The 17,441-nt window shown below is 40.8% G+C and overlaps 1 protein-coding gene across 13 annotated transcripts in view; it reads right to left on the bottom strand.

Annotated features, from left to right (window-relative positions):
• The window catches only part of PLEKHA7 (pleckstrin homology domain containing A7), a 151,608-nt gene that overhangs the window by 94,292 nt on the left and 39,875 nt on the right, over window positions 1-17,441 (bottom strand). Inside the window, exon 1 of one of the 13 annotated variants that reach the window (XM_040558538.1) lies at window positions 1,852-2,257. The exons of 9 other annotated variants lie outside the window; for them this stretch is intronic. In XM_040558538.1, the coding sequence (XP_040414472.1) occupies window positions 1,852-1,994 (143 nt within the window). In that variant the 5' untranslated portion in view covers window positions 1,995-2,257. Of the gene's footprint in view, window positions 1-1,851; window positions 2,258-17,441 lie in introns of those variants that run through there. 3 more of the 13 variants (XM_040558531.1, XM_040558547.1, XM_040558542.1) reach the window with 3 other exon arrangements.

The raw sequence follows: 17,441 nt of genomic DNA, 5'->3' as shown, positions 1-17,441 counted from the left end.
TGGAGCTGTCAAGTTAGCCATGGTTGTATGATATGTAAAGAAACTGTCTTTGTAGGTACCAGAACAAAAGTAAACTTGCAAGGTTGGAATAACCTAGCGATGAAAACAAATAAATCCATGCAATTCTACATACATAAAACAGGATTTAATCATCTATGTTGCATATCACAGAAATTATCTTATCTGAACATTATTAAACGCAAGCTTCATTGAAATGCAGAACAACTATTTAAAAACCACGTAAGAAAGAGGGAGGAGTGAATTAAAAACCAAAAATGCAGGTAAACAACAGGAAGCCAAAAGTTCAGTAGCTTCAATTTCTGTCTTTTCACGACGGAGAGGTGAGGAGTCGGAACTCACTTCCAAGCCCCTCCTTCTGTCCTGAAGGTAACTGTGGAAACCAAGGAGCTGGGTGGTAGGCTACGCTCATTTTGATCCTATGGAGCAGGAATGAAAATGCAAGTACTTGACTGAGCATCTAACGTATTTCTGGAAAAGAAGGCTTTTACAGCAGCTGCCATTTACTGAATGCCTGTTTCTAGCTTATTCATGCCTATTAACATGAAAAGGAAAAGAAAAAGAAAAAAAAGGAAGAAAGGCTAGACTTCAGCATCCTCCATAGTTAGGCCAAAGAACAGCAGCTACAAGCAATCATTGTAGTTGACCTTAAATGGCTAACTCTGGTTTCAATAAAACCCTACTGGTACCTTTGACCGGACAACGTAGTAGTGCTACAAGGAGATAAACAAGCAAGTGAGTGCCGGACTTTATTTCAAGAAACGCACAGAAAGGTGGTTAAATTAACAATATGCAGAACTACTATTGTTTCTACTCACAAATGACTCTTTATCACTCCAGCCACAAAACTAACCCACACATATTCTACAGTTTACAAAGATTATTTGCCAGGTACAGTCTCTGCATATGAACATGTTAATAATTAACTTATTCTCTTACCCTACTCTTCAAATGCATTACAGAAAGATGAGTAATAGAACAAAACTCCTGTTCCGGCTCAGATTTTCCCCTCCCTCTGTTATTGTTGCAGCATGAGAGGCAGGACTTCAGATTTAGACACAATAAACAGAGACCACATTCCATTATTAAGGTGTGCCAGAAACCCGAGACCTCCCAGCCAAAGAGGTATTGTAACACATTCCCTCTAATTATTATGCAACATTACAGTCTTCCACGGCAGGCACGGCAATTTCACGGTTAGAATCCAACCCGTTCTCTCGAAGGCTGTTCTCTAGCACTCTTGGCAGCAAAGGTTTTTCATAAAACAGGACTGCTGAATCAAAAAGATAAAGCAGCAAGAACCCTGCATGGTTAAGCTTTATCGTAACACTGGCATTTAGCACCTTTCCACATGTGCATATATTTTGTGAATTGCTGTCTTAAAAGCATAATGACAGCTAAGTACTCTGTTTATTCACTTTACACCATTCTGCATGAAAATACTTAAAATGATTCATGTTTTCTAGAAATCTGTGTAATTTCTAATTCTCAGCAACGTAGATACCCAGTTCCTAGCAAATGACTGAGAAATCAGAATACATAACTCACTTTCAAAATCTCCAAGGTTACAACTTAATTCTCCCAGTCAGAAAAACTCACAAAACATTTAGTATGTTTAGAAATAAAAAATATTGGCTTTAAATAAATGCCATCCTAGTTAAAAAGTCCAGCACAAAGCACTTAAAAATGCATTTTTATTTTTCATCATCTTATTTGTCTGTTTTCTTTTCTTTTTTTTCAGACAGCAAACAAATGGAAGCACAAATCTCTTGATAATCTGCTACAGCTCCATATGCCAGAGCATTAAAAAATGAAATGTAAAACGTGACATACCTGCATGGCACCTGGTAGAATGGATATCCTGGTGGAGGAAGAGAGTTTGAAAACCCAGACTGACTCGACATTGCCTTCAGGTATTGTATCCACTTAATTTGCTTCTGTATTCCACATGTTAATGCCTTACCAAAAAAACACATGTGCTCATATCCATCTGTACATTTGTCCAAAGCTAACTAAAAAGAAACCAAACGCACATTCGAAGGTTTGAGAATTCTGCCTGCATATCAAACTGCTTCCTCAGTCGTGCAATTCCTCCGAGCCAACACCCTCATGACATCACGTACTACAAAACCACACACACGCAACTGCCTCAGCGCAGCGAGGGCAGCCGCTCTGCGTTGGCTGGGCGCAGGACCCCGCACCGCATTCCCCCGGCGCACGCGGTGCCTCGCCGGCTGGAGCGAGGCAGCAACCTGGCGGCTCAGGCAGCAGCCCTGCACTGGCAGGCGGCCAGCAGGCAGCACAACTTAGTGCCACTGCTGCAAATCCCTCTATCAGCTAATGAGGATCAGGACTGCAGGTGAAGCACGACTGTAGCCCGGACAAGAATTTCCTTGAAAATGCAGGAGATCTGTGACCTTCAGCTCAGTGACAAGGATTTCCTTCACGATTTTCAGTTAAATGTACAATGCATCCTATTGTTTTCTAAGCAACATCAGCCTGCATTTCTGCACTTCACAGGAGTCAGGAAAATCACATTGAGCTTCCCCCTGCTAATAAAGGACAATACCATGAGCCCCTCGACCACAGGAAGGCAGGAGGGAAGGCAGGGAGCTGGGATGTTAAACCACATTACTTAAGCTACTGAATACAGAAATAAAATTCTGTGCATGCATTCCTCTAGTATTTTACCACAGTTCAAATCAAAAAAATATCAAAAGCAAGATTTCTTTTGATATACAGTACAACGCTAAGTGACATGAAAGTTTATTTTGTGCATGACTTCCTCAGGAAGGGAAAAGACAATTAACAAGCAGGAAGACGTGAGGAGCCACAGCAGCCTAGTGCATGGCTAATGTCAAATAGAATTAAATGATTACTTACCTGCACAACTCTTGGAGCAAAGAAGGCATACAGTGCCCTCACATGAAGACTTGCTTACTTTTGGCAAAACATTATATAGGACGGATTTAAAATGTGTTTTGTTATCTGTACTAAGCACACTGGAGAACATTAAAAAGGGGAATTTAATACATCCACAACCATGACACATTATTTACATTCTGTCTCTCAGTCTTGGAAAACAACCGAACCAGTTTCACTTGGTTTATTACGAGTTTCCAATAAATATCTCAGTCGTTAGGAAAATGGTGCAAAAATTTGTCACTATTCTAGGTGACTTCTAAAGTCTGACACAGAGGAATGGGAACTTGTTCTCCTACCCTAAATGTACCTGAAGTTTTAAAGTAAGTCTGATCTCAGTGAAACATTCAGTTTCTTGTTGATGTAACTACACTATTTTCATAGGGTTTGAACAGCACTGTGATGTTTTCATTGCTAACCAGTACTTGTCAAGGTGTAAAAAAGGGGGCTTTACTTTTGCAACGTGGTATCTGCATTTCACACAGCAATAAAACAGTAGGGGAAAGACAGCAACAACAATCAAAGACTGCAGAACAAGGACTTGGGCCTCAAGAAGTTGGGAATGCTGATTAATTAGCCCTGCACACTCACACACAGAGCTCAATCAAGTGACTGACCTGACACCAGCTACCACACAGGAACGACAAGCCATTCTGCACAATAAACGCAACACGCGCTTGCACACGGATGAATGTTCAGACACCACAGGTCACTGCGTAAGGCAGCAATTCCTCAAGTCCAATCAAAATGCCAGAATGACACAAACGGAGCAAGGTTTGCCTGGAGAAGTAACTTTTTATTAGCCTACCTGATACGTTTGGAAAAACAAACAGGCTGCTGGGCACATCATTTTGCAGAAGTTTTTATGCCTCTCCTGACTCTAAAGAAAAAGCTAGAAAAAGCAAGTTGAGCACAAACAACGGCATGATATCAGCTGAGCTTTTACAAATAGGTTTGAAAACCAGCTATTATAAATATAATCTCTCCCATGTACAGCACGGAGCAGCAATTCCAAAAACCACCACTCTCAAAAACCACACAAGTAAGAGCAAAAAATTGTACATGAATGCAAGAGGAAAACTTCCTTCTGAAAACTGGCCCAGCCACGCTTCCCGTACGGCCCGCTGCCACCAAGACACCTTGCTGCCACCAAGACACCCTGCTGCACTGCTGTGCGGGGGCACCGCCAGCTGCCCCGTCCTGAAGTGCTTCAGTTTCTCTCTTCCCCATTCATTCGGTGCCTGCTTAGCAGCAGTAATGCCAGCATTAAAACATTCATCCAATAATTCTCATCTCAGAATAGCTTTTGGTAGCCCCAAGCAGGATTTGGGGGGATCCATTTCCTTTGCCAGCTGACAAGCACGGTAACATCAAGCCAGGAGATCCCAGCCTCCTGAACAAGGATCTGCCTCTGACTTGCTACGCCATTTTGCAGAAGTCACTCAGCCACTTAATGCCTGGCTTATCCACATAATAAGGAAAATACTCGCTGACAGCAGAGGAATGATGGGAGGCTACATTTTTTTGTAATTAAGTATTGAAATCCCTTGATTAAAGTTTTATGAAGGGATAATACAGCTGTTGTATTTGAGGGAAAAGATGCGTGGGAATATTCGGAATAGAGGTTTCTTTTTGTCTCCTCCTCCTAGCTCTAACACAACAGAAGCATTATTGGGCTGAGATTTCTATTTAAATATAAAAGCCATTTAAATTTTAAAATGTGGTAGAACCTACTGAGTTTTTAAACAGGTGGACAGCATTAAGCAGCATTTAAACATGGGAATATTTGAGATCACAATAGGCAGGCAAAAACTGAATTGAAGGTGATCTTTACAAGAGCAGAATCCTTCATTTGTAAGCATCACACAGTGGCTGGTGATTCCCCAGCGATCGGTGATTGGGAAACAGGAAGGGAATGTGCGGCACAAGAGGGAGAAGGGAGGGGGGACGAGAAAAACTGGTAAAGACCACAGGGAAAACCTCCAGACAGTGATACCCAAATTACCAAGTGCCCCTTTCACTTCTTGGCACGTGCAGCTGGATTACAGCTGGAACCCATCTCCACTTGCCAGCCACCAGCAGCACTAAGCAGACAAATGGGTTTCCTTCCAAACACAGGCCTCTTCAGCTGCATTTTGCTTCCAGGTTTCAGTGCCAGCAAACAAACTCTTTAAAAACCCAACACATTAGGATTGTTTGGTAGAACGTGCCATGTAGTACATATGACTTTGCTGGAACAAAATTAAACAAGGAAACTAAGTTTGAGGTGCCAGCTTTGTGTGCTCCCGAATTTACAATGACCTTACCAGTGAACAGGAACTGACCCGTTACAGCATTTAATTCTGCTAGGTGAAAATGTATGCAATGCAAAAACTGAGGTGTAACTGCACTTTAAAAAGCACGGACAGTCTGAAAGACAGGAGGAGAACAAATACTCAATTTAAAAAAAAAAAAGAACACATTAAAAAGGTCATGACTGGTTTCTGGTACTTCAGACAAATGACATTCTTGGTAAGATGACAAAATTATTGTAATTTGAAAAGGCAGATTGAAGGAGAAACTGAAACTAACCTCATTACTGGAATCTAAATTAACTTCATAAAATCTAGATCAGAAGCTTCATCAAATCTCGACACATTGCACACAGTTATGTGGCGATATATCAAAATGCATATAAAATGGTAGTATTTGTAAAAAAGCTGAATGAAGTGCCATGCAGAAATTATTGTAACGTCAATACCATAAATCAGTAATTTACCCCCAGACAAAATGTTTTATTCAATATTTTCCCCATCTGATAAGAAATATATTACAGACACTAAAATAGAAGAAAAAAATTAAAGGAAATGTAGGAAAAACCCTTACACAGAGTTTGAAAATACAAAAACCCTCACAAAGAAAATACTACAAAGATATCTGATATAATGAATGGTACTTAAAAGACATAATGGATTTTTTTCCCTTTCTGTACAAAGCACAGTAATAGGGAAACATTCAACAATACTGCAGAAGAATAGCAAATTCAAAACTGATAAAGGACACTATGGCCAAAAACCCCAAACTCATCCAGAAACAGACTAATTGGGTATTTACATAGAAAAGAAAACTAGCCAGAAGTGGTAACAGAAAAACCACTGGAAGGAAGGAAAGAGGACTTGAACACCACCAGAACTTGAGAGAAAACGTCTACCTCAAAGCACTACCTGATCCAGTTGCTGACAGATGGCTTTCTCTCTTTCCTGAGGCCGACCAGCGGGTTCGATGATAATGCAGCTCTGGACTCCTAACTTATTATTGAAATAACTCAACTAAAGGTATTTTCAGCCCGGTTTCCTAAGAACACTGAAGGGATCCCTGCCGCACGAGGAAGTACAGAATAGGCAGGCTTCTTGCTGCTTTCAGGTAGGTCACCCCATGAAAAACAAAGAAAAGCGAGCAACCTCTGTAAGAAAACAGGCAGCATACAAAGTGTTCATATTCAGGCTTCAATTAAACCGGGTTCTTCGAAGCAAAAGACATATCCACCTTCCTCCACCTCTCCTACCTGCGTTCCAGTCTCTCAGGTGCCCTGTTTAGCTGCCCTCCCACCACCTCACACCTCCATTTACCTTTCAGTAGCTTTCCATTCCTCCAGCCCCCATGGACTATTTCCATCATGCCGTCTCCTGTTAGGGCAGCTTTCTGACCATACATGTGGTTCTGCCCCAGAAGCCTATTTACAAGCTTGTTCAGCTCGGCAGTCCCTTTGTCCAGCCTGGAGACGGATGCCTGCTATCTGTCCTCAGCCTCCAGCAGCTTTGCATCACTCCCAGCAAAATTTTTATGTCAACATCCGGACGTCAAAGAGCAAGCAACAGCTGACTGAACAACTACGTGGTCTTCACAAAGAAACGGGAGTTTTCCCCTTGATTTCTCCATATACTCCCTGTCCATATACTGCCATTCTCTGAAGTATGTCTAGCGATCATGACACAGAACTGACTCAAATAGGCAAAATTTGTAAGAAAAGCAAGAATCTCCTCTTAGTTTCTCAAGCTTGTCTGTTTCTTGTTGATATTTAGAAGGAAGCACTGAGCGGAAAGCCGCTTTCTCAAACTGGAACACAACCCTGGCATCTCTCATGACATAAAAATAAGTGAAATCTCCTTTAGAAGGAGCCTTAGATTTGCAGCTGGCCCCATGTTAGCCATTGAAAGGCTAGAGAGATCAGATGAAAAAGTGCTGAAGAAAATGAGAGATTTACTCTTTCCTTGGCACGAGATGAACACTCCACTGCCTGCGACCAAATACTAGCACAGAAACAACACACAAGTTTGAAGAGTCCCCAAACACCATGCAGTCCTCCGTCACCTATCCCCATAAGCCCATCTTCGCTCCCCCCAGCCAGCAGCAGAGGAGGAGCCCAGCCCAGCACCAGCCACAGCACACAGCTGAGCTGATGGAAGGAAGGGATGCTGACAAGGGAAGCCTCTCAGTGGCAAAATGCTCACATTTTTTTTCCTTACATACACTTTAAAGAGGGAAAAATGTGTTCCCAAACTTAATTTTCTAGATGTGAGAGCCTGGAGCAGTTACGCAGGGCTCAGCTTTCAGCTGCCTCTGCACCACTCACATTGCTGAGAATCACAGAACCACAGAATCGTTAAGGTTGGAAAAGACCTCCAAGATCATCTGGTCCAACCATCACCGTACTACTAATGTCACTAAAACCATGTCCCTAAGGACAAGGCAGGCTGCCAACGCGCTCCTCTCTGCGACCACACCGCCTGGTGTAAGAGGTGGAATTCCATAAAGCAGGACTAAAGAGGACCTTGAAGCATAGTGTCCGAAATTCATTTCCATCAAGGCTTTGTCCTGTCAGCCATGAATTCCCAATCGCTCTCAATTGCTACCCCTGACAGCAAATACAGGAAGAAAGCACGCACTAGAGCTGAGAGGTATAAACTGCAATCTTGATCTAGATTTCAGATAACCAACACGTGTTTCTTTACTGCTAAGCAAGAGCTCAGGAGGAAGCTAAACAACTCTTCATTGTGGCCAAAGGTTCCCAATTGATTCACGAGCGACTAAGCACGGCTGGCACCCTGCCTGTCAGAGAGAGAGCCCTGACCTGCAGAACTACCGCAGCGAATCCCCGGCTGCGAACCCACAACCACCGGCAGGTTGCTGCATCGCCAGGTCCCGTGTCCTCAACCAGACCATCCTGCCCTGCCGCTGGCTCGATGAGTCCACAGCAGCTCGCAGAACGAGCGAGGAAAATGCCTCTTGCTGACAATAAAACATCTGGATGTCTCCTGGGGCGGAAGGGGAGTATCTGGGCTGGAAGTGAACCTAGTGCGATTCATGAAACCTCACAGACACAAATCCATTGACGGTGACAGAGACAGGAGAGGGTACGTACCCTCCTTATGACCCTGCCTTCCTCTCCAACAGCAGCTCCAGCTGAACCAACAGCCACAAGTAACCTGCAACTGGAAACTAATTTCCAAGTTTAACCTGATTGTTACCAACAGACGGAGGTGCACACACCTCATGCTGTACCTGTGCACATGAACAGCTCGTACTGCGTGTCTTGGAAGTCTGACCTCCTGGTGACTCATTAAGCTCTGGGATGCTCTGATCTCCACTGCTAGCAGGAAGGGCTGTCCTCCATCACCGGGATCGCCCCTTATCCTCCCCGCGACCTTTACTCTGGGTACAGAGCAAACATCGTCTGGCCACACAGCCTTGCTGGTTAGCAGCCATCCATCACCTGCCAGAAGAGCAGAACAGACAGACTGCTGTTGCTGGAAAGCAAGAGGTTCAGGGCCAAGGCACAGCTGCAGCAGCAGGCACCAGTGACACAGCATTTCATCAGTCGAGTCTGTTCGGCCTGGCTTTGGAACGAGGTGGCTGAAGGACTCGGCACCGCTTCCCCCAGCACTGCAGTGCACACAGAGCCCAAGGGCTGCCGCCTGCAATGCGCCGCGGGAGCTCAGGTTGGGTATAGCAGCCTGGCACAGAAAGGCTGCAGCACTCACGCCTGAAAGCCAGGGCTATCTGCTCTGCAGGGCTGAGAATCTGTGCCAGCACTGTGGCTGGCCAGAAAAAGGGGAGAGAATTTCAAAACATATCAAGCAAAAATGAACAAAAAACCCTAAAGCAGCCCAAACCAAACCAGAACCCCACCCCGTTCCTTGCAGAACTTCACCAAATTGACCGATCTGTGCAAGACTTCCAAACAGCTCTGGGTGGCAAAGATTTTTAAGACATGTACCAGGTACTGACCATCTTCAAATATCATTTGGGAGTGAGCATTCCATTTTCTGGGTACTGTATTTAAAAAAGAAGAGTATAAATCCTGTGTGCTGTAGATTCAGCAGGTATTCCACATTTCTGTTCAAAGAGAATTACAGAATCAAATTCCATTCTCTTGCTGCATGAAATAATTCCTGATTCTTACATCACAAATAACTCTTCTAAATAACAACAACATTAAAACAAACCCATTTCTGAAGGCATTATTATATACACATATACATAAATAAATAAATAAACAAACCAGCACCTAAAATGGGATTCTTACATAAATATAAGTTATACTGGATCGAGATGAAAACCTACCCCCAGGTGACATTAAAATATTGAACAGAAAACAAGGAAAATAACTGAATAAAAAAATGAGTCAGAAAGAAACTTTAAAGGAATAAATTTCTAATAAAAGCTAACAGGAAATGTAATATTTAACCGAGTATGAATGCATGCAAATTGCATTGAAGTGATTAAATAAATACAGTCACCAGGAACATATGTAGAAGCCAGAATGCTGATATTACAGCAGCTTTTAAAATAACTTGTCATTTAGAAGACAGCACTTGGTTTCTCTCTCCCATGACCCAAATGAATTTTAATTTATTTGAGCTACCAGAATGTAGTAAGTTTGTCTCTCCAACAGCTACAACTCTCATTAATACAAACTAAACAGACGCCTACTTAATGGCATCCAAACGTTGCTTTGCTACCCCTGCACGAAGCCGCAGAGTATCTACTGGACCTCTCCCAGGACTGCAAATAAGGCAGGCCGAGTCTATCTTTGGGCTTCAGGGTAAATCAGACAAAGTCCTGTAAACCAGAGAACTGTCACACAGCATCCTTTTTATCTGCAAGGAATTTTATGGTAACAGCCCTGGTAAATTCATATCTATACGGATGACCTGTTCATAATTCTTACCAACAAATCAACTGTGGCTAATGCCTTGACAATCGTTCAAATGAAATACCAGCTTATTGAAAAGTCTTACAGAGACAAATGAAACACTGGTGTTTTGCTTCAAAGTCTGCAGTTTCTTTAATTCGGCATGGCTCAAAAGTGCAAGAGTAAAAAGAAACCGTAGGGTGTACAAACTCCTGAGGTCAGGGTGATAAATGAAAGCACTTCCAAAATAAGCTTTCCTAATTAAGGCGTCTAAGCCAGAGCTGGCTTGCATTCAGTTAATATCACTGTTACAAGTAATCTGAAATATTCTTGATAAACTATTTTTAGTATTGACTCCAGCATATTAAAATCGGTTCAAGGTCGTTATGGAATGAAAAAAATAAAGTTCAGACATGGGATGGATAGCAAATTCATCACTAAACCCGCAAAAAAAATTTTGAGAACTCCATATTTAAATCGGTTCAAGGTTAAATGTTTGTTTGTAACCATTGTCTTAATGCATTATAATCTGAGCAGTAAAAAAGAAAGAAACCAAACATATCGTTCGGTTCTTGCACTACGTCCACGGAGTTCTACTTATTTGTCCCTACAGGCACACCTGGACTGCTAAAGGCAGGGTGGGTGCCTTTTGGTTATAAGACAGAAATGCTGTATAAGAAGTTTTAATCAAGCTTTTGTCACCCCAGCTTCCTTGAAGAAATATTTCATTTGCTTAATTAGACAGATGGTGCTTTTTACTGTACTTTTATTTATTCAATACACTCAAGAATTTTAATTTGCTTAGCCTAACTTTTTCATTTGCTAGGTCAATTCATGTGCCTCTAAATGGCAATTGGGCACTACAGACTGAACAAGATAAATCTATTCCATTCTCTGAAATTCAAATATTCATACTAGTCTTTTTAAACATTCAGCTGTTTAAACTTCCCATTCTGTATTGGTGTAAGAACTTATTTTTTTTATTTAACTTTGACATACGTCACTTTGATCTCAAGAAAAAAAATAATGCTAAGGAATCCTTTTAATTCAGTTACGCTATTTTGGTTTCCATTATCATACACTACCTTGAAACGGAAGAAATTAAGCTTAAGCATGAAATCACACAACGTACAACACACATTTTAATCACAGTCAGGCTGTTAAGGACCAAACGGGCTGCACAGAACTCTGCAAGAACTGGGATTTATGGAAAGCCAAACAATGAAATACCTCCAGGCACCCTGATTTCCAAACTTGGATGGCAGTGTGCAAAAGAAAGGCACATGCTTTCTGAGGACACAAAATGCAGTTCTATGCAAAATAAAGCACACAGCCAGGATGTCCCTTAAACCATACGCTGACATACATACACAAATAAAATAATTGATTATATTTTGATCATCTTCTCAAGCCTGTGAAATTATTCATGCTTACAATACCTCAGTAACCTCAAATGCTTCACCAAAAAAGCTTTATTTTGCTTCTTAAGAACTACAAGGATAAAAATGCAAAAGTAGACTCAAACCTGGACAACAACATCTCTGACTTACCACTGTAAGAAATAGCTAGATATTTTCTGAGATAGGGCATGATTTCATTCATAACTCAGCTTCTGATTGCTAGAGCAACCGAATTACTTCAGAAGGCATTACAAATACTTCCGATCTTCATCCCTCCTAATAAAATCTATTTAAACGCTTTTGAAATAATGACAATATTTATTCACTTTGATAAGAATTAATCATCGATTTGAAGGCAAAGTCCACAATAATGAAGAAATGATCCTACCCTTCGCGTCGGGGTCCTTCACAAACATGGAATGTAAGCACAGGGAGAGACTGGGCACTAACAGTATGTGCCAGGAGTGTCCAGCACTCATCGCCATAATTATTTCAGATAACAGCACTCAACTTTCAGGCAGGTATTCTAATCACAAAACAAACTTTGAAAAACGTGGCAGTAAATCAACACCCTGCTTTTAAAGTTACAGCATGGAAAAGCCCAAAGAGTTAGCTAGAGATCAGTACAAACCCCATACATTATCTGAGGTATTCAGTACACAAAACGCAGGAAAAAATAGAGGGTTTCAAACAAAGCATTACAATCTATTTGCAAGGGCTGAACACCAATACATACCTAAGATAATATTTTTGCATAGCAGTGTTTACAGACCATCAGCTTCAGTCAGCCATTAACCATTCTCATGATTAAGCCCAAAGCATTCAAAAGTATTCAAAAGTGAAGCACGGTCATTAAAAAGGACCATGCTTCCTCTCTCCCCATTTGCTGAAAAATTCATTAACGCCACCACTGCCCTCCTTCTGCCTAGGGAAGAAAGAAAGGGGAGGGACGAAGCCCAGAGCAGAGACTGCCCACCTCACTGCAGTCGCTATTTCCCCCCAACAGGCCAGCTGCATGCAGACAGAGGACTAAAGGTGCTTTGGTTCTGTAGGTTAAGAGAAAAGAAACGCAATCAGCTCACATGATGTAACCGACATAAATTTGTACATTTCATGTTAGCTGATTTTGCACTGATGGTAGAACCACTCACTGCTGGAGATCCACTTTCTGTTTCAAGATAAAGGAAATTAATTTCAATACCAAAGAAACTATAATCAAGATATTATATCCCAGATAGTTCCCAACCCCAGGAAATGGATGTTTTAATAGAGTTTCATTATTTGGATTTGTTACGTTAGGCCTTGTTCACACTTTTCTCGCGGCGATGACAGCAGCTTTGCAAAATTACGTTTGCAAACAATCGCTTTCTGGGTTTCATCCCATCTAGAACGAGTTAATCATCTTGTTATGCAAAGCCAAATTAAATATCATCTTTGAAGAAAATATCCCTCCTCAGATCAATTCCTCTAAGTAGAGCAGAAACAGTTATTGCAGGCGTGATTTTAATGCGTGTTCTTCTGAAACCGGAGCACTTGGGGATGGGTGGGTTGAATCCGTAAATTTCTCCTCAGACATGAATTCATAATCTCTTCAATTTTGCAAGATATTCAATTTGTTGAAAGAGCCTTGACGTGTCCCATTGACTCCTACTTTAAAGTAACTAAATTATCAGGAGTTGTTACGCTTTGTTTTAAAACTGCCTTCAGGACTGGTCCGATCACTTCAACCTGCTCCTAAGTTTTCTGGAACAAACTTCCTCACAGACCAACCAAAAAACTCACCCTAACTGCTCTTGGTAGCCAAGTTCTTCTGTCTCAACAACACCTGGCATTAAAATAATTATCTAGTGTTTCATGCTAATTGAAGTAGGCCACGCTGCTTCTATTAAATTTGCCTTAAAGCTCTTCCTACTACATCCAGCTGCAAGAAAAGTTGTGCCTTTTTTCTCTAAAAAGTTGTTCGTGTAATATTATACATTATGCAGCCCACTTTCTCTGAGAGACTCAACACACACTCTGCCAGTTCCATCACAGTGCGGAAGATGTGTTTAGGATGAATTCAGTTATGCTGCAGGTGCAGAGCGCAGCCTCTGTGCAAGTGCCACTGTTCCTGGCAGCACAAGCGCCGTGCTTACCGTGTGTGGGAGGTGAAGCGGGCAGGGGCCTGCACGGTATAAAATTTTTCAGTATAAAATTGAAAGAGGTCTGTCTTTATAGCACAAGCATATATTTGCTATAGTTACATACTGTTTATTTTTTTAAATAAAAGTGTTTTGACTGCAATAAAATGTGATGTAAAAAATAAAAGGCAAAACTACCATGCTCTTTTTCTTAAGGGAAGCGATAAAAAATCTGGAGAACTGCAAGGCTTCTGTTTCCCTTCCAGGTCACCAAATATACATGGTGAGAAATTAAACTTTTCTCTAAGCTTTTATTTTACTCATCACTGCAGGATCAAAAACTTCAAAGTTTGCAAATACTCCCATTACTTCTTATTTACCTAATAAATGAGATATGCAAATCCATGCAAAGAAGTGGTTCCAGGAGTAAACGCTACACAAGTGGCTGCACTAACACCGACCAGACAACAGGATCTAGGAAAGCTACAGTCCATCATAGCTCAACACTTGTTTTTAATTACTTCACATTTCATTGCAGGTGCTCATGAAGTTTACAAACTAATACCGATCTCTGCTTAGTATAAACTATTTTAAGCTGGAATCATCATGTTAATTAGTCAACAGTACCTTATTTTTGCTTTGAAATAAGATTTACATAATGTTACATCAGCAAACATGTCCCAGACAGTCCTTCCTAGGGGTGCATTAAAAATAGAAACAAGCATACAAAGGGCTTAGAGCAACATCAGAAAGAAGCTGCTCTATCTTGGCTGCATGGTGCTGACAAACTCTCACTCTTCTACTTTATACAAAAGTCTCACTGATTACCTGCATAACCTGACACCAGTTCCCACATTGTTCATTCCCACAAACTGCACGAGGTGGAAGAGGACGAATTTTTTCCTGTGGTGCCCCAGCTACATGTGACTGCTGAAATCCTGGTTTCCCATCCTTCCAGCCACTTTTCAGAACCTGCCGTAGATGCTTTCTCCACACAGCTATCAGAAAAATCAATTCCCACAAGCCCTGACTACAAGGAATTTATTTTTTTTTCCTATAGGAATTTTTCATCAATACACCTGCCAAGAGATGTTTTTTAGATTGCCCTATCCAATTATTTTGGATATTCAAGCAACCACTTCCCATCCTAGAGGCTCCCAGCTCTCCCTGTCACAACCTTCCCATCCTGGTCTATCACTCATTTTTGTTCTGCTCCCTTTTCAGACATTCCTTGTCATCTCCACGATAATTTCTTTGCTGCTGCTTCTGTCCCTGACACCTTCAGAACTTGGGATCCATTTACCACATGAAGTCTGCTCATCATACTCAGGCATTTGCAAAAAAACAAAGTTGTTTTGCTGTGTGTTTGTTTGTTTAATATGTAAGACTAAGAAATCCTGGCCCTTCCTAATGGAAGCATTTCTTCTCAACTGGCCTAGAAGTTTGTATTTTTACCATTCTTCCAAAATCATAATCATCTCATTACCTAGAAGTACACATTGTTTTAATGTCAATTTTTAATTCTAAAAGGGAATGGTTGATAAATATACTACCAAAATCACACAGAGCAGGACCACCTCTGCCTCAAACGAGTGAGCACTCTTTTCCCCCAGCATTTAAATTCAACAAATTAGAGATCTCAAACTTACTTCAAGGCTCCTCTATTACACTTCAGTGGTTTTCTCACTTAAAAAGGGGGAAGGGAGATAGATTAGTCTTCAAACTAGGACAATGAAAAAAGCAATACAACTGCATCAGCTTTTATGCTTTATAAGTTAATAGAAGGGAACATTAAACTATGGCATCTGTGATACTGACGTCCCTTAAAGAGAAAAGAACAAGATCATACATAAGATGCATGTGATGATTTATGGACCTGTCTTCCAATTTGGCTATGTCATCCAGAAAAGAATGTACAAAAAGAAGGAAGCACCAACAAGCTAAACTGCTTTTCTGCATAGAGAAAAACTTTGAAGCCACATGAAGCCTCGTGAAAAGCTTACATAAGTTTTATGCTTTTGGCAAAGAAAGAAAAATTATGCAAGAAACTCAAAATTATAATGGCTCTAGAAGTATTTAAAAACAAACAAAAAACCTCCAGAGGACTTCTCTAGACCCAAGGTAACGTTTCCCACACACATGGTAAACATTTGGTGCTACAGAGAAATTACAGATGGAATACCAGAGACCCTGTAATCTATTACTCTCTAAGATCCTACACAGGACTTGAAATTTTGATTTATTCCTGCGTCGGTTTTGTGAAAAACATCCTAAAGACAAAATCATTCCCAGTTTATTTTTGTTCCAACAAACAAATTTTGCCATCTAACATAGAGAGAACCACTGTAATCCCATTAAAGGAGCTTCCAAGTGGTTGTTCAGATTAAACATACGTCATAAACTTCACATCATAAATGATGGGTTATTTTATATGATTTTTCCTTCTGCATTGCAGGCTAAAAGCAGCATAATGGATCCAGAATGCTACAGAAGGTGTCCTATGCTTTTTTCTTCTAAATTCTAAAAGAAGAAAAGTATACTGCAGGCTTCACCGGGTATCTTTTAAAAAAAATAAAAATCACATAAAGTGCAGAAACCCAAACACCAGAGCTGCCCAGATTCACTGTTACATTTTACCTTGTATTTTCCAAATGCTGGTGCTTGAAATATTTTTAAAGATTTTTTTTAAAGTAATTTAATTATCCAAGATATGCTCTTAATTCTGTAGGCATACTCAAAGAAACTTAAAAGGAGCTTCACCAGTCTTGTCTTAAAACTGTTTAAATAATGAACGAGAACCACATTGTAGAAGCAGCTACTTGTAATAAATTTCCTCATGATGGCAGCACAAACCATTCTGATCAAGTGTTAAGTGACAATACGCATTGCTATTTGTACAAAACAGTGAGATCCCAGCTGCTCTGGAGCGAGCCTTCGCTGCTGTTCATTTTTCCCCCCTTCACATTAGCATTCCTATACTACGTCACAGTCTTCTTATTTGGTTCCCAGAGTTTCATAGGAGAATTATACTACTTCACACATATAATTTTTCAAGAAGTACCACACTAATGAGTATTTAGACAAGTGATATATAATTTTAGGCACCTACCCCATATGCTCAGATTGTGTATCATTTCCATACTCCATTTTGAAAAGATGATGACAACTGCAGAATCTACGCGGTGGCCTGAGTCCCTGAGCTGAGGCTTCACTCAAGATCTATGAAATTCTTGCAAAGAATGATTTTCCAAGAAGTTTTGTTTGTTCTTAGTGTTCTTCTCATCCCCTTTACAAAGAGGACAATACCATGGCTTCAAAGACTCCGCAGTTTTCTTAGAAGGAACAGTAATTTTAAAACTGCCAGGACAGCTGTAAGGATTGTGAAAGTCTTACTTCATATATTTCTGGCCTTTCACAGTGTATAAATGACAAAAATCTACAACAAAGCCAGTTGTACTATTTTATAAGCTATGAAATCAACAAGTTCAAAATCTGCATAGATTTCAGTTTATAAATAGGTTGTATCAATTAAGTCTATACTGATTAACAGCAGGTTTGAGATTAAAAGGATCACCATGCTTGGATAGACTTGGTTTAAAGGCTACCACGAGTGCATTCGCACTTTTCAGACTGTGCTGCAATTGAGGCATTGCTGTAGCCAGCACCTCCGAAAGCTCATTGCCTCACTCCTGGAAAGGCCAATGTCCCCCTCCAAACAGCCACTGCAACTGCCCATGTACCTGTTCTTTGGTCCAGTCCCATCGAAATCATCTTAGTTTTTGAAAACTATGCTGGAGAGCATAAGGT

Source organism: Cygnus olor, chromosome 5 (genome assembly GCF_009769625.2).
Source record: "Cygnus olor isolate bCygOlo1 chromosome 5, bCygOlo1.pri.v2, whole genome shotgun sequence".
In the NCBI taxonomy this organism is placed as follows: domain Eukaryota; kingdom Metazoa; phylum Chordata; class Aves; order Anseriformes; family Anatidae; genus Cygnus; species Cygnus olor.
This window is presented reverse-complemented; position numbering and strand designations above follow the sequence as displayed.